Source organism: Toxotes jaculatrix, chromosome 13, assembly GCF_017976425.1.
Source record: "Toxotes jaculatrix isolate fToxJac2 chromosome 13, fToxJac2.pri, whole genome shotgun sequence".
Taxonomy (NCBI): Eukaryota; Metazoa; Chordata; class Actinopteri; family Toxotidae; genus Toxotes; species Toxotes jaculatrix.
In genome coordinates this window covers 8,713,239-8,731,509 of record NC_054406.1, presented here as the reverse complement: position 1 = coordinate 8,731,509, position 18,271 = coordinate 8,713,239, and the positions used below count along the sequence as shown (strand labels likewise).

The 18,271-nt window shown below is 40.2% G+C and overlaps 1 protein-coding gene across 3 annotated transcripts in view; it reads right to left on the bottom strand.

Moving 5' to 3' along the window:
• trps1 (trichorhinophalangeal syndrome I) overlaps window positions 1-18,271 on the bottom strand; it is a 118,071-nt gene that overhangs the window by 52,304 nt on the left and 47,496 nt on the right. For all 3 annotated transcript variants that reach the window (XM_041053151.1, XM_041053154.1, XM_041053153.1), the window contains exons 3-8: window positions 10,333-11,004; window positions 10,131-10,246; window positions 4,303-4,915; window positions 3,691-3,905; window positions 2,985-3,195; window positions 2,508-2,748 (exon numbers count right to left, since the gene is read on the bottom strand). In XM_041053151.1, the coding sequence (XP_040909085.1) occupies window positions 2,508-2,748; window positions 2,985-3,195; window positions 3,691-3,905; window positions 4,303-4,915; window positions 10,131-10,246; window positions 10,333-11,004 (2,068 nt within the window). The remainder of the gene's footprint in view (window positions 1-2,507; window positions 2,749-2,984; window positions 3,196-3,690; window positions 3,906-4,302; window positions 4,916-10,130; window positions 10,247-10,332; window positions 11,005-18,271) is intronic.

Genomic DNA, 18,271 nt, shown 5'->3' with positions numbered 1-18,271 from the left:
ACATTTAGTATTATATAACTGGTTTTATGCTCTGTCTTTAAATATGACTATTTCTTGGGTTCTTTGCAACACCAAAATATATTTATTAAATTATTGATTTGAAGATAGTAAGCTGAAATTACACCTGTATAAGGAGGCTGGTATTTCTCACCTATGTGTCAGCACATAGGTGAGAGTGTTTAGGTGTAAAAGTTGCTGTGAGATTGATTAGGTTGTTTTGGCTGGTAATTTTTTTTTCCCATAACACTGTGGGCCTTTTTTTTGTGCATGCTATAATTAAGGCCTTGGAATCCTTTTAGGTTTGGTTGATTTTAGTGGTGGAACTAAACTTTCTTTAGTTCAGTTTTATTTGATTTGAGTTCCAAGATTCAAAGCTTAGATTCTGTTAAGGACGTGAGCAGACTGTTAAATCCCCTCCACACTCTCTTTCTCCCTCAATCGCTTTGTCACCTTCTCTCCCTTTTCTCTCAACTTTCCTCTCTGCCTTTCTTTAACTGTCTTCCTCTGCTTCTTTGTCTTCCATTCTCCTCATTCAGTGTCATGTCTATTCCTTTTTTCTTTCTTCTGTCCTTTCTGTCACTCCATTCCTCTTCTCTTTTTCTTTTTCCCTCATCTTGTCTCTACTCTCAGCCTAAAATGAATCAGACTTTTAAACTTTTCATTGATTTGCAGCAGAAATCTTGCTAAGATGGATCTGTCAGACTGTAATTTAGTGTATATGTGTGTGTGTGTGTGTCAGAAGAAAGAGCAACCCGTGTATGTGAGCTTGTTTGTGTGCATATATCAAGAAGTAATTCAGATCAGAAATCAAGATCAATACTTAAATTGTCAAAAACATTTCACATAACTATCTCAAGTTCTGTGTATCTCTCTCTGTATCTCTGTTTTCTTCAGCCCCAACTTTCCCACACCACCCCTCTCTCTCTTTCCCACCCTAACTCTAGCTCTCTCTATCATTTGCTGGCTCTGTCACTGAAACCCCAGTGAAAGTGTGTGTGTGTGCGTGTGTGTGTGTTGCTGTTTCTGCCTGTGTAGACAACAAACTGGCTGTGGGGTCTACTCTGACCTCTCCAGGATTTTGGGTCTGTAAAACAGAGACATTTGTATGTGCAAGCAAAAACAAAATTAAAGACTATAATGAAAACAAAAAAAATCTCTGTACATTGTAAATATTTGGTTCCATATTGACGGGCTGATCCAGGCTGCTTCAGGAAGGATAGTCAGTAAAATATTAGTTGTCATCATAATTACAGGGGAATTCCAACGATTTTAACATCTAAGTCTATTTCCATGCTATATAGCTGAAAAAAAGGTTGTTTAAGAGGAAGCTGTGCAAAATCAGATTTCATCAGTTGGGGCTAAAAAAGTCTGAAAATGAAAAAAATCTGGGGGATGCTGAGTTAGTTTACCAGACCTCTGTAGGCCGCTCTTCATCTGTGCTTGAGGCTAAAGCGCTGTATTGTGGGTAATGTAGGCGATCGATTTTGAAAAGGAGGAAGAGTAAACGGAAAAACAGCACCTCTGGTTTTGTTTTTGCTGTCAATGAGTCATGAGCCTGACGATATATGAGGGCAGCGCAACACTGATTGATCACTTGTAGTTGTAGTAAATGGAAAATATAGCAAACAACTGGCAGCTCACTTAAATAGAGTAGTTTAAGTTTGAGTCCTTGCTAATTCAGCAGGTAAGGGGACCTGGTGCTGATGCTGTAGTACAAAATTAGCTGAAAGATACACTTTCATCCCCCTACCAGATTCAAACTACAAGTATCTGAAATGTACTTCATTCTCACCCTGACAATGGATAATGTTGTAAATCAGAGACTGAAAAAGGGGCAAAATAAGTTCCAGAGACTGGTTTCACCATTGTTATTATCTAAACTAGAAGGGTTTGCTGGATTTCTAACTCTAAAGCTCTTCAAGCTTCCAGGTATGAATGTCTAAATGAGTGTGTGTATTTTTTTAAATGGGTGGTTGCTGAAAATGAGTGTGCTCAGTCAACATTTCCTGGATAACTGAGTGCAAAAAAAAAAGAGAATTACAGGGGTTTGAATCCCAACACAAGCAATACTTTATCATATGCTTGACTCGAGAGTGATTTTTTTTTAATACACAGGCATCCACTTACTGGAACTTTTACTCATGAACTCTAACTGGAACATTGACTCTTTGGATAATTCACATCTGTGCAGTCACTTGATGCCATACTCAGTTACTCTGTGAACGCATGGCACCAAATCATGGGTTTTACAGAAAAAATGAATGGGTCACTGTGAATAAGCTGATTTTTTTTTTCAATCTTCTGAAAATGCACGAACACATTCCTATCTATTAGCATTCCTTTTTACTTTTTCAGTATGATACCATATTGACTAAAAGGCAGATTTCCTTGTATGTTTAATCTTTGATGAATTTTCAATACCCTTTGATGTCGGAGAATCAACCCTGCAAGAAAAAACACATAATATCAAATAATATTTAACATCGCTCCTCCCAACTCTCTCTTACCTGTAGTGTCTAAAAATCTCTTCTTCCACTTCTGTGATGAAGTGACACTTTGTACAAGAGTATTCCCTCTCTCCTCCTGCCCCTCTCCCGCCTTCCTTGTCTACCCCAATCTCTTCCTCAGCCTTGACGTGTGGGGAAGCGCCCTTTAGGTTGATCAGGGTATGGCAGCTTTCATAGTGTTGTAGCAACACATCGATGTCGGTGGTGGCAAACGCGCACTGGTCACACAAGTGGGTGACACCTAGGATCAGAAAAGCAGCACAAATTAGGGTCAAGAAAACAACATTTAAAAAAGGGTCAATCAATCAAGGCACAATTGAGGCATAATTACAGCTCTATGACTTGAAAAAAAAAAACAAGACAGGTAATATTGGTGGCTCAGTGAACAGTCTGAAAGCTTGAAAATTTGCAAATATTCTGACAAAAAATATTATATTTTTCTTATATTCTTGCACGATGACCTATGCCTTTAAATACCTTGTGTGACAACAGGATGGGCAGGATTAGAGGGGTGAAAGGTGGAACCAGAAATCCCACCTGGGTCACCTCTCGGATTAGGAGGGGTCATGCTGGGTGAGGTGGTGGTGGCAGGTTTCGAACTGACTGGGTCCTGCTGTTTGGTGGACTGAGGAAACTTGGAACAGCATTTAGGACAATTGGGCTTCCGACAAGCAAAGGGATGGGAAACCTATTGAGAAAAATCAGTTGAAGTTTGGTGGAACAATGATATGAATGATTCCATACTTATACTCTGGTTATTACTGATATTACTGCTCATTTGTATGATTAATTTGAATCTGAGATTTTCCTCCTGCTGTGTCTCTCACTTTGGTGCTGTGATGTAATTGTATTTTGTCAATGCAAGGTGCTATCTAAAAGGTGGAAGTCAGCAGTTGTTGTATTAACCGAATGATGCCACCCTCAATTTTGGCTGTTAACCATCCTTTTTGCATTTTTAAGAGCCACACTGTTTGGCAGCTGGCACAAATGAGGGTGGGGACTGTGAGTGGGTGGACTGGGGGAAGCAAGGGAATTTTAACTAGGCTGGAAATTAAAACAATTAACTCTACACTTGTTCATATATTGCATGTGCTTACAAAACAGACCATTTTTTTTCTTCTAATTGCCAAGCAAACACCAAAACAACAAGCAAAAAAACATTTCAACATTTTATTAATCTCACCTCCCCCAGGTGTTTATGCGGCTGACAGAGGCCCTGTGGACAATACATGCAGTGCTGAATGCAGCATCTGTGGATGGAGTGGTTGTGCTGATAGTGCAGTAGTAACGGTGCTACTACGATCACATCTGCACTGTGGGCCATTGAGTACCGGAAATCACACAACTGACAGTTATAACTGGTCACGACTGCTTCTGGATCGCTGCTGTTTGGGTCTCCTGTGGGCAGAACACAGAGCAAAGGTCTGTTTGGGTCTTGGAGTAGAAAAACAGGAGCATGTCAGGAATTCAAAGAATGGTTAACTGTATCAGTATGCCCAAGGCAAGCAAACAAGGAGGGTCAAGTAGTATCATAACATTCAAAACAATATAAAAGAAGGGGTCAAACAGTATTGTAGTACTGGTAAAAGCAAATAAGTAGAGGCCAGCAGTGTCTAAAGTCTGAAAGAAGAGCAAAGTCAAGCAGAATCATAATACCACAAGAAGCAAAAATCATTAAATTCCATTTAATTTTGATCATTAATCTTGTTCTCCATAAAAGTAGCTTCCTTCTACAGAAAAAACACTTAAAGCAATTCACCACCACATTTCACCATACTTTCTCCCATTTCATTACCTTGGCTGGTGCTGGATGGGTTGGAAGATAGATCTTTGCGGCTTTTGGATGTGATATGGTCTCTTTCTCCGCCTTCTCTTCTTCCTCCTCTCTCCCTCTCTCTGTCCAGCACCCCTGGATTAGAGTTGTTGGGGCTCATAGTACCTCCCATGCTCATTCTATGTCTTTGTTCATAGTGCTCTAAAAGCTTCGCCGAGCCCCCCGACCACTCACAACTCCAGCTACAGAATTTACACCAATAATATGCCTGCACAGCGCCTCGAGCTGGCTCCCCTGTCCAGCCTGACGAATCTGAACATGCCCTGACTGGGATGGAGTACCCGACCAAGGAATCGTCTTCCGCTCTCACTGCCACTCGCTCCACCCCGTCTATAATCTGACTCCTTCCCTTCGCCTGGTTGTCGTGCGTTGCCAGGTTGTTGGTGGCCAGAAGCGGTGTGGTTGGCGGTGTTTTGACTTTATTTGGATGTGAGGACAGGAAGTGTTGTTCAAGTTCTAAGGAATTACTGCCCATGTACGTGAAGTTGCAGAATTTGCAGCGAAAGTACTTAGTGTTCCCCTGGCAATCAGAGGTCTTCCGGCCAATCCCAATTAACGTGCTGCCCAACGTCACCTGTTGACAACCAGAGAAGAGAGAAAAAGACACAAAAGGTTTTTTTACATCAACACTGAACATATTTTTCTGTACATGAGGACACACTACTCATAGTCATACAGGTGAATGAAACCGTTTGATTTCAATTTGATTAGAAGGTAGAGCAGTTTGTTAGGTCTTACTAATGATGCCAACAATAGCTTACTCCATTTTGGCTGGCAAAATAAAAGGATAACCTCCAAAGCTAGCAAACCTCTATTTTAGTATTTTAACCCCAAAGAGCAAAGAGCAATGTGTTAAAACGTCCTTGCTTAATGTCTCTTTGGGTGGCAGATTATGTCATCTAATTAGAGAAATATTGTGAATACTGAGTCTGGTCTGGTGTCTATACTTGGCCAAAACCCATGTGTGAGCTCAAAGAAGCAGGACTCTGCAGCAACACTCTATAAAAACAAACAATACAAAAAAAAAAAGGCAGTTTTTCTCTATAAAAATGATAAAATCTGGCATGTAGCTTGTGAAAAATAAGAGCTGTAAGCAAGTAAATTACACATTATTTCAGTATATCAAATGAATTAATCCACATTATCTAATATATCTAATATGTAATTTTTTTTAAATGAATTTTTAAAAAAAAGATTGTTATGTAGACTCTAAAAATTAAACTGTCAAATTAAATCGACTTAAGTCTTCTTGGTAGACAAAGCTCAATAGAGATCTTTAAGTTTCCGTTGTTTATAACTTCAGTTGCCCACAAATATTGGGGATTTAACCTTATTAGATTTAATAAGGGATTTGAAGAGATTCACTAAAATGCAGCTTAACCCAAACTCAAATACTTAGGTATACTTTACCTAGTATACCTTGTCCACTGAATCTAAAACTAATACGCATGAGAAATTTGATATAAGTTTTTTATTTTTAATTCATATGCAGCAGGTATTTTTGGGATACATGACATAAGCCTTCAGTCACTGAGCTGTGCTACTGCAAATTTGGAAAACTGTGCCTCAGCTGCTTTTAGCTCACAGCAAATGCAATCCATCACTTTCTGTATGTAACTGTAGACAATTAAAAGGCTGCCCTAACTCTAACTAAGCGACCTATCTCCACATTCTACCAGGCTCTACTGTAGAATGCACTATATGAAGCCAACATTTTGCATTACTAAGCGAGCAACCTGACACTCGTCTGTTTTTTTATTAGATTAGGCCCTAGACTGCAAGGGATTATAGCATGCTGCTGGCTATATAGGTGAGCAGACAACCTGACATGAGACACACAAGCGTAAAATATGGATTTGCCCCTTTGCACATATGCAGTTTGACGCTGACAGTCTGTTAACAGAGCTTTAGCAAGAACAAAATGCAACTGATAAGCTACATTTTAAGTGAGCAAAAATATAGTTTCATATTTTTTTCCATTCCAGAACATTTAGCTTTATTTTTACAGTTATAATAAAGATCAGCATTTTAATTTAATAAACACGTTTTAATTTTAGTCCTAATTCTCAACTTAATTTTGTTTTGAAACATAAACATATTCTCACAGTAAATCTTGTGTTCATTCATTCTTGCCATCCAGGTCATCAGACTTTGATTTTTGGAGAATAACACAGAGAAACACTGTGAAGCTTTGTTTTCCTCTTTTCCACAGTTAAACTTTGGCTATTAAACGTCTCGCTGTTTCTTTTAGTGGGGAGGACAATGAAAAGGAATTTACATTCATTAACTCCTATCGCCTGAGCCCAGATATTTAAAAAAATAGGAATCAGGAAAATAGACACAGTTTAACATGGTAAGACAAAACATTTATGGATACTAAAAAAGAGCAGGGAAAGAAATATTCAATAAAAAAAGAAGGTTACAGAAGTGAAAGATGGTACATTTCAGCTTCACTGAAGAGAATACATTCAGAAAGCTAAATGAAGGCTATTACAGTGTGTGATCTCACAACAGCAATCATCCAATCGTCATGACCCACAGACCCTGCCCAGGCAATCAGAAGAGAGCCAAACATCCAAGTCATTTTAGAAAGCAGAATGGACAGAGTGACACAAAGGTGGATGTGAGAGGGGAAGAGAGGGATGGAAAGGAGACAGAGGGCAAGGAGGACAAGTTGAGGGAAAAGTGTGTCAGATGAGGAACAGTGGTGGGCAGAGGAAAGAGGTGAGACATAGATGAAAAGCAAATTGAGAAGGTGGAGAAAAGAAGGATTACACTCAGAAGGAATGAGAAAAGATTTAAAAAAAGGCAGACTGGACGTGAAGGTGAAGACAAAGACATATGATGAGAGAGACAACTGGCGAACAGAGAGAGACAAAGAAAGTTAAATATGTCTGACAGCTGTTTCATTACACTGCATAACAGCTGATTATAACCACTGCTTTCAAAGCCTTCCCCTGTCTGTCTCTTTCACTCCCTTCTCTCCTTTCCTCCTCAATCTCTATCTCTCTTTCCTTCTTTTCAGCGTCCCTCTCCTCCCTGGGTCTTTTTTCTTGCAATCTCATTGGCTGACAGGCCACCTTGTCTTAGCAAATGACAACATGGAATTTTCCAAACGTGGGCGGGAGAGAGGAAAAGCGAGTGAGGGATGAAGAGAATAGAGACCCCTTTCATTCGATTTTTTTTTTACTTTCACTTTTTCTTCATAATGACGACTTAAGCCCACTGGATTTTCTATTTCTGACTCGGTGTGTATGTGTGTTTGACTACTGTGTGTATGTGTGTGTCTGTGTCCATTACGTGACTTACGGCCATTACAGACTGCTGGTTCAAATGAAATGAAACTCCTTGACAATTCCTCATACACACTCGAACACACACACGTTTATTAGATCATCTTGTTCAAAGCTTCCAGACAAAACCCTTCTGTTCCTGCACACTAAAAGTCCTAATCCTTGACCCAGTTGTTACCAAAACTGGAATCATAATGCAGAAAAAGACAATCAAGTATGACGAAATTACAGTTTAAGAGCTTTTTTTTAAAAAACATGCATGAGTATGACTGACATTCATTTTTAAAAGAAGTATTGTAAATATGCCTTATGAATGAAATATTACATCTGAAATATAACAAAATTATTTCTAGGTATTTCATTGAATCGCAGTGCAGGGAAAATTATTTGTTGTTCGGGATACTGGCAGTTCAAAAATGTGACTTCTGAGTTATGTGACTGCCTCTCAAACTACCTTCAAAGTAAACATAGCTGCCACATGAGTATCTGAAGCTAATGTGTAGTATAATGAGAACAGCCAACCAATGCCGAGCTATAGCTGTTCATTTCTCTGATTAGTATCTCCTGATTTAAAGTGTAATTCATTAAAACTAAGTAACTAAAGACATTTTATCCTCAAACTGAATGGCTGATCTATTGGATATTGAGACTACAGGTGCAAATTACATCAGGCTTTTTAATGTCCCCTGATTGTGTATAAATACAAGGTAAAATTCAATCATCTTTAAGTATGTGAACAACATTTATCTTGTGGGGGGGATTACGAACTCTTCATCCTTCAATTCCTTAGCTCCCACCAGATGTTAGTCCTTGTTAAAATTTTTACAAACTGAGCACCGAATATGAGGGATTAGTGCAGGATATGTATTTAATAGCCACTATTTAAAATACTGTTATGCAAATGTGTGTGCATGTATGCATTGCCTTTGTGATGTGTGTAACAGACAGTACACCCACCTGTTTGTGTGTGCTTCAGCTCGCATGGACACATATATGCAGCCTGACTGCCAGGTGCCCTATTTGTCTCCTTTTCTGTGTCTATCCATCTATCGGTCTATAAAATTTTATAACTTGCAACACAATGCTTCACTGTCCAAAACACACACGTCCTAAGTTACAAATTAGTAGCAGATTGTTCAACCCAATAAATTATTCAGTTCAGTTATGGGCCTAAATTTACAATTTACAACTAATGATTAAAGTGCATTGTTAAATACATCAATGTGTTACCTGCTTTGGATCAAAGTTTCTAACTGACTGATGACTTTAAACCTTTCTGATACACAATGTCAGATTTGCAGTAGTCAAGTTCTTGTAGCATTGTGAATACTGTGAATACTCGTTTTAAAGTCCCCAGACATAAAAAATGTGAATCACTGGAAATGTTCAATACATTTCAGAAGTACATAAGTCTGTTTAATTTTAACTTTGAAATGAATGGACTAGGTTTTCTTTCTTAGAGATACACATCCTTTTCGTGAAAGATGAAAAGATGTAAAGCTAATGCAAAAGTACATGCATTAGTACTCCGTTGAATCTACATCTGTAGATCTGTAATGTACCTTTTGAAACATTCTGAAGTTTCAGCGTTCTAGCTAGAAGTACATAAGAGTAGTGAAAAATTCATGACCTATCAGAGTTCTAGACATAAATCACATAAAAATTACAGTATCAGTGTGCTTTGGAGACAGTGTAGAGAGATGACTAAAGGCCAAGACATCCATACACACAGACAAGTAACAAGTACTAAAAAAAGAGACAGGCAAGATTACACACACTGTCTATTGCTTCTTTGCACACTTGAAACAAGAGCCAGGATGGGAACCCTGACATTAAGTCAAATACGTTCAAAATGAGCACTGAACAATGGTGGACCCTGTCACCTTTCCTGTTGCACTCTGTTGCCATGAGACCAGTGTGGCGACACCAGGGGGGTCCATTATGTCTATTTTTTGTGAATTTTGATGCCCTTTTGGCCTCAGTGGACCATGAACTCCAGTGAACACAGAGGCTGTTGGCAGCTAAATGTGATGCTGACAGGATGAGTTTTCACCAAATCTGAGAACATGATTCTCTTACAGAAAAAGGTTGATGGATAAATAATCAGACAGCAACTGCCCCAAGTGGAAACCCTCAGTTATGGTGACAGTGACAGTAAAAAAAGGACCGTCAAACTGCGACTACTACCCAGGAGGATCGGGTCCTTTAAGGCAGGCTTTTCAAAGGACTGGGGAGGAAATAAAACGAAAGGTTTGCAGAACTGGTAAGTCTTTGTTCTACCCATCAAAAACTTTGCTTTCCTTCCAATTAACTCAAGGGTGCTTCACTGCAAAATGCTTTGTGTAGCTTTTTGTAGCTTTATTTATCGCAGGTGACTATTACTGCTTCTTTACACGTTTTTTTAGTCTATTTCTTTCAAACGTATGTATGGCATGTGTGTGTTATGTATATGTTAAATCTTTTTAACATATTTGTTACATATTTGTATGCTCTTACCTGTACGTCATATGTGCCATTCATCATAACTGCCCTATGCTGTTGATTGTGCATATCTGGCCTTGTCTTCCCCAACTCTTTGGCTTGGTTCCTCTGCCCTTGTCCTGTCTGTATGTCTGGGAGCAGAAATACAAGAAGGGGTCAGGTACACAGCCACACTTAATATATTAACTCAAATACATTCATCTGAGAGCTGTTTTACCTAGAGGTGTGTGTTGGGGGGCCATGTTGTGAAGGGCCAGGATGTGTGTGTCAAGAGCAGCATCCTGCCGTGTACGGTTGTGCAGACCCAGGTGATACTTCCTAAAGTGCTTCACCAGGTCAGCGGGGTCGTTGCCATAGTAGCCGTAACCGCACACGTTGCACTTGAAGTCCTGAAGTTTAGGAGAGGGGCTGGAGGAAAGTGCAGGGGTGTCGTTTGCCGACTCCTCCCCTCCTTCCTGTCTGGGGAGGAGGTGGGTGGCAGAGAGGAGAGGAGGAGTGAGATGATCCTCTACCCCCTTCTCCCCATCCTCAGGGTCCGACTGGCTCTCAGGTCTGTCAGTCAATGCGGCTCCTCCTTGTTTGGCTCTCCCCCCTCCTCCTCTCCTCCCCCCTCTCTCCTCATTACTGTAGCGATCACCAACTGATGAGGGAGAGACGGATGACGAAACACACTCGCTTTCTCCCTCCTCCTCCTCCTGCTCCTCATCACCTCTGACCCGGTCGGAGGACTCTGGTTCAGAGGGTCGGTTTATTCGTTCGGCCTCTGCTCCTACTCTCCCCTCTTCCTCTCCCTCTTCTTCTTCTTCTCCTGCTGGCCTCCTCCCCTCTTCTTCCTCCTCCTCTTCACCTCCCACACTCCGGATAGGGGGATTCTTCTTCCTCACCATCTCTGAAAAGAGTGTGGAGAGAGACAGAAAAGTTTTTTTTTATTATTAGTGGCGCATTGCTTTGCATGCACACTAGTTTTTACTTTATTGTTCAACTGATATGATTAGATTATCTAAAACACATAAACTATGTATTGCGTATGAATAGATGCAGGATGTGGGAGACGAAAATATCAAGCAGATTTACATAATCCCTTAAAATCAAGACATTAAGAGATACAAGGTGTCTGCAGGACACAAATGATATACTGTGGATTACATGCGCACACACATGCACGCACACAAATATAATTTTCTTACAATGATGTATGTGTACAGAGCAGCTTTGATTCAATTTATAAACTTCTTTGAACGCTGAAATCTGTGACGATCCTCAACCACAAACCTCGTCAAAGAAAAACAGCCCCAACAAATCAGAAACATCTTAGCTGTGAGAGATTTTTCAGGGTTGTGTGTTGGGATGTTCGTTGCATCCTTAAGCGCGATTTTTTGCCTTTTTTTTTTTTCAATCCAGGGAGTGAATCTTTTTATCGTTATGGAAACCATCCGTGAGAATCTTCAACACATGACCACATCAAAACCCAAACCATATCAGAGAGACTGAGAGGGGTGGTAGACAGAGGGTGAGGCACAGAGAGAAATGGGGGAGACGGAGGGAGGAGAGAGAGACAGGGAGAATGGCCAACACTCAACCACATCAAACCACACACCCCATATCAGAAAGATGGATGAGGGAGGCGGCAGGCTGCAATTCATCCCCTCCAGCACTCCGAATTTCTCTTTCTCTTTTGCATCTCTTTCTGCGAGCTTTTCATTTATTTTCTGGTTCCCAAAATCTCTTTTTCCCATCTCTCGCTGCCTCTTGCGCTCTGTCTGCGTCACCTCTTGTCCTTGGTGTCCTCCTTCTTCTTTATTCTCTTTTTGTCTGCTTTTCTTTCTCATTTCATGTCCCATTTTACTTTGACACCCCCCCCCCACACACACACCTCCTATTTCTCTCCCTCAACCTTTCATCCCTTTCCTTGTCTTTCTCGCCACCATGTTCATTTGTATTCAGTGTAAAATACCTGTATCAAACAAAAAAGCACTTATCAATGCATTTCCCTTGCATTTTTTTATTCTCTGTTGCCCTCTTTCACATGCAAGAATAATTGCTACAATAATTTAAGCAATTCCATCATTAAAATTTTTCTTTCTGATCCTGCCCTCTCCCTCCCCCTGTCGTTCCCCCTCTCCCAGCATCCCTGCCCTCCCTCCCTTATAATCACTATACAGAGCCATCAAATAACCAACCATGTGTTTTATGTTAAACCATAATCTTTCTTTTGTTTGAAAAGAGAACAATTGTGGTCGTTCTGTTCACAACAGTCGTGACAGAGAGATACTGCGTGTGTTTTTGCGAGCATGTGTGAGTGCGCGCGCGTGCCAGCGTGTGTTTATTTGTGGTCGTTCAGTTCATATTCAGTCGTAAACACAGTCAACCCATTGACCCATACGCTGTGTTTGTATGTGTGTGTGTGTGTGTCTTCGGTCATAAACACAGTCAAACCAAAAAGACGTCTGATAGACGCCAAATTCTGATCACTTTTAGATCAATGCAATATGAGGGGAAAGACACTGTGTGAGCATGTGTGAGTGTGTGTGTGTGTGTCTGTATGTTTTTGTGTGTGGATAATGCAGTTTGATGATGTGTGTGGAAGAGAGATAGCATGAGAGATAGCACTCATGTGCCCCAGCAAGTAAGTCTGTTAGTCTGAGAGATAAATTTGTTATACTTATTGTTATTTAGTGATAGCAATAGAAAACCACACACGTAAACTATGAGGGAATCAACACACACACACACACACACATACACATACATACACACTTCTAAAGAAAGAGAAGCAAAAGGGAATGTAGTTGAAAACAGATAATCAAATGACCATAAACAAACACATGTAGATACACGTAAACAGATTTAAAAGGGCCATATTTTAACAGCCCTGTAATGTATTCTAGAGGATTAGGAAGAAAGACAAAATAAAACCCAGACACAGAGAAAAGGAGAAGAAAAAGACACACAGAGAGAAACCTGCTTTCTTTGTTGAATCCAATTTTCTCTCTATGGCCTTTCTAGTGTTTTACCATTTTTTTCTCTCCCTCTTTCTCTACCATACAACTATTAAAATAAAGCAATTTATGTCTGCAAGGGCCCACGCCTAGACCAGCCCTGGCACTCACTGTGTGTGTCTGTGTGTGTGTGCGTATGTGTGTGTGTGTGTGTGTGTGAGAGAGAGAGAGAGAGAGAGAGAGAGAGAGAGGGAGAGTGAGAGAGTGCAGGGAGCAGAGGAAAATCTCATCTGATGTTCACCACACCCAGTCAGAATTCATCATTCACTAGCACACATACAAACGCACAAACGCACGCACACACACATACACATATATACACACACACGTACACGCATGCACTCGCTCTCACGCTCTCACGCTCTCACACACACACACACACACACACACACACACACACACACACACACACACACACACACACACACACACACACACACACACACACACACACAGTGGAAAACTACAGATCGTTGTGGTAAAGCAATGAAGCTGAAATCCCAACCTAAGAAGCACTGACTGACCTAACTGTGTTTCCATCTGCCCTGTATGATTTCAGCGGTGACTTAAAAAGTTAATCAAAATGACAATAACAAAATTCTGAATAATTTGGCTGAAGTAAGAAATCAACAGATCGGGAATTATAACATCACTGGGTCCCAACATCATGTTATTTATATAGAATGGCATCACTTGTTCATTTGCATACTTTAGGCGCGCTTGCATGCTCCAGGATGTGGGCAAGAAGAAGAGGTGTGTGTGTTAAAAGGCTATACTGTGTGCGTCTGTTTCTGAGTGTATGCATCTGTGTGTGTGTGTGTGTGTGTGTGTGTGTGTGAGTGTGTCTCAGTGTCGCAGTAAAGCCTTTGTCTGCTTCAGGCTGTATACACAGGCTGGAACCATTACTATCAGCTACAATTAGGTACAACCCACCACAACATACCGCATAACAACTACTGCTACTAGCTACAATTAGCCCCTATACACCACAATGGCCTCAATACCACAGCGAGGATAAATGCGACAGTTAATCATTTCCATCAACTACAATTAGCCCCAACGCCAGAAGAGCTTTTATCTGAAATTGTCAATTATCACCCAAAGACAACTGCTGAAGGACGGGCGAGAGTGGTATGGTAAGTGTCTGTAGTATATGGGAGATAACAGGCAGGGAGGAGACGGGGAAACTATACTAGAGAATTTTAATTTTACTATGTGTTACCATATGAATTTTATCAAAGAATTTTATTGTGAATTTTATTTTTCATTCAGTCGAACTGTATATCAACCCTCGAAAAGTCGTTTCATTATCACAACAAGTGGTTTTCCAGCTTCTGCTTATTAATAAAACCAGCTGGTGTTTATGACCAGCAACTGACCGGGATGCACATGTATATTTCCATATCAGTTATTAAGGAAATTATTATCAATTAGTTTATTAAATGTATCATTAAGTCTATAAAATATCATTAAAAAAAGTTAAAAAATCATAACTTCACAGAGTTCAGATTAACTGACCAACAGTCCAAAACTCAAACACATACAAATACAACAAATCTCCACATTTGAGAATTGGAACTTTTTTTTCCTTGTTAAATGACTTCAGTGATTAATTGATGATTAAAATTGTTGCCAATTAATTTTACTCTTCCATTCTATTTCTCACTCACACACACAGACCTAATTAATGGACTAATTGTTTGAACATTATAAACGACAAAGGATGTTGAACCGGTCATTCATCATGCATTTATAAGGGTCTTGATGTGTTGATTATATTGTGTTTACGAGCAACTTGTTACTCCAACTCAACCACATGATATGTACAGGATCATCATTTAACACCAGATGACTCTGACATTCCTGTAAGTCAAAAGAAATCAGAGAAAGTCTTTTTTCATTCAGAGAACAAAGTTAGATCTCACTAATGGAAAACAACAGTTGATGTGTACGGGTAACACGTCAACTGTTTTACCCACTGTCTTATTATCATTAAGTCGATGTGATGGATGGGTTTGATACTGGTACCAAAACACATCCACATATTTCTGCTCTCTTCAGATATCTGTGCTCTTCCCCTCCCTGTGGGACACATGTAGTTGGCATCTCCATCTTTCATAAACAAAGAATTAATGTGCAACATATGAAGAAATAATGCTAAAGGCAAGGTCTTGTTACAGAGAGATCTCTCTCTGACTTTTCTCTCTTCTCTCGATCTGCGTCATTCTGTCTCTTCATATTATCCTCTCAGTCTTTGTCCCTGCATTTCCTGCTCCTCATCATCTGTCCTTACTTTTTTCTTTTGTTGCCATCTCTCTGCCTCTGATTCCCTGTGTTGTTTTTAAGTTTGAGAAGCTTCAGGGTACACTGAGGAGGTATGGTTAAGACAGGGCGAGAGAAGGAGTGAGAACAAAAGTAAAGTAAGCTAAGAACAACCTGTAACTAACAAAAACAAGACCAGGTCAAACTCTAGGACATGGCTGGACCACATATTTTCCATGTGCAAAACTGAGGACGTAGTTGAAAACTGTTGTGGAACCGGTGTAAACAACTACATGTAGTGGAAAGTAGCTAGAACCTGCTCAAAAACTTGCTAAATGTTGCTAAACGATGTAACACACTAATTAGCATATTCATCACGTCAACGCGAGCTAGGCCCTCTGTTTGGTTCTCTCCTGCTTTCTGTGCTCACTCACACAGCATTTTAAGAAAGCTAAATTCCCAGTGAAGCTGCTCTCATTTACACGCTTTTTTTCTGTTTCAGTTGTGATTTTGGCAACATTTACTTGTTAAGTGATCACTCAGAGAGAGCGCTAGAAGCTTACTGATGTGTTTGTCACCTGTCGTGCAGTCAGCTGAATGAAAACCATAGACAGGTATGTTTGTGGAGGGAAAGCCCAACCTCTCGCTCCTGGTTTGATTCCCTTCTACAGAAAGTAGCTAAGGTTTTTGAAAGTTGTTAAATTTGTCACTAGGTGCATTTGTGAAAAAGACAAGTCACTAAAGGGGTTTGAAAAGTCGGTAAATTTAGCAGCAAAGAAGAGAAGATGCCTGTAAATGCCCGTCTGATGATGTAATAAAAACTGTTTGTGCCTGTTCATTTTGAAAGAGCAACAGCCAATAGGGAAACACTCTGCCGACCAACCACTGGTGTAACTTCATCACTCAGTCAGTCAGCGGCAAACATTCACGCTCATAGGACTGGCCCCACTGTTATGGTCTAGCCAGAAACCCAATAATGACAGTGAGTGAGGGGGTAAGAGGAAGGAGGGAAGGAGGACAGGCACTTTGGATCGCAGAAGACCTTTGTTTTTTATCAAGGAAAGAATACATTTACTTCTTTCTTTAAACAGAAAAGACTTTTTCTCTTATTGAAAGAAGGAGCAGAGGAAGAAAGTGCAGAAGGACAGACAAAAGGCAGAAGGCAAAGAGCAGATAAGCTGCACATACTAATAAGTAATCCAGAAAAAACAGGATGACTTGTGTTTGATCTACATTAAAACTTCCCCAAATGTCCAAAGAGAGTTTAAATTGGGAAACGGAAAATGGGAAAAACACAGTGTTTATTTGTGAAAACTGAGATACTGGAGAGGGGCCATGTCACCTCATGACATGTTAACCTCTTCGCATCCTTCAAAGTTACTGTTATAGCAAATTTCCATTGGAAAAAACAATGTTCTTTAAGCTTCCTTTTATTTAAATCTCTTCAGCACATTCTTGCACATTTTGGGTGAATGAGTCGTGCGCCAGGTCAGGCGTCCAGTTGGTTGTCCATTGAAAAAGCTGCAGTATAATAGCTGGTGGAACCAATTCTGCCACCCACAGTGAGGTTCCTGGTTTATTGTGACTAATATAATAAAACAGTTCTTTACCAGATGTCATGTTCTGAATTTCTTTTAAGGTGATGGGGAAGTGGAAGAGAGAAAGCCACTGACAGTGAGTGTGGACATGTTGGTGTGAGCTGTCCTGACCAAATGGCCCTGTGCTAAATTAAATGAATTCACTGCAAGTATAAAATACTTTAAGTAGCTGAATTAATGTGAGAGCAAATTGACTGTGTAACATATTTCAACATTCCTCCTTACATTCTCCTTAATGAACAGGTTGGATGTGTGAGCAGGAGGGCAAAAAAAGGAAATAATTTAGGGCTGCAGCTAATAATTTTAATTTTCAATTATTTTCTCAATTACACTTTGTCCATCACAATGCCCAAAGCCCATGTCCATGACTTCAAATTGCTTATTTGGTCAGACAAATAGTTCAAAGCCCAAAGATATTACTGAAATGAAAAAAATGCATCAAATTTTCACATTTGAGCAGGAATCACCAAATGTTTGTCATTTTGTTTGAAAAATGACTTGAATAATGGGTTATGATCCATCATGTAAGTGGTTGTGGCACATTTTAATTTGATTTTCCAATAACTTAATCTTCTTTGAGTACATTTTTATTTACTCCCAATAAATACCATTGAAGCAGCTGCCAGAAACTTGAAACACGTCACTTCCTTATCTATAAAAGGAGCTTCCCTGGAAAGACCAGGTAGACACCAGCTCTTGTTGGTGCAAATGTTAAAGCTTTCACTCAGCACTCATTTATTTATATGAAAATGTCACAGATCGTTACCTCTAGGAAGGCCACTGATGCACAAAATGGCAGTCACGCCGAAATGGCTTGTAGCTTTAGGTTACGAATCAGTGAATGAAAGCAGATGAAGAAAATATTACTGAAAGCGCGAACGTGACCCTTTGAGCACCCACACAGACAAAACAGATCAGTCCGTGAAACCAAGCCTATTTCGGGGTGGTGGGATTATAATCGGAACCGGCCACAAGTACACGCCGCTATGTGGTGCTCAGTCCGAGCGCTGGATGGGAGCACGGGTGTGTCGAAACAAGGGGACGGGGGAAGGAAAGAGTCAGCTGAAGAGAGGATTTCTGTTTTGGGGGGACGAGTAACAGCTTGGAATTGATTTTGCAGAGGCAGGAGTCTAATTGAACGTAGGGTCAAGAGAGAAACAGAAGGAGGGAGAGAGAGGAGAGCAACATAAAATCACTGTGAGACTGAGTCCACCTGCCATTTTAAGACTAAAAGCTTTCAGTTGCCTGCAAGGCCCCTAATCAATGCCAGAGCTCTTACTTACACACACACACACAC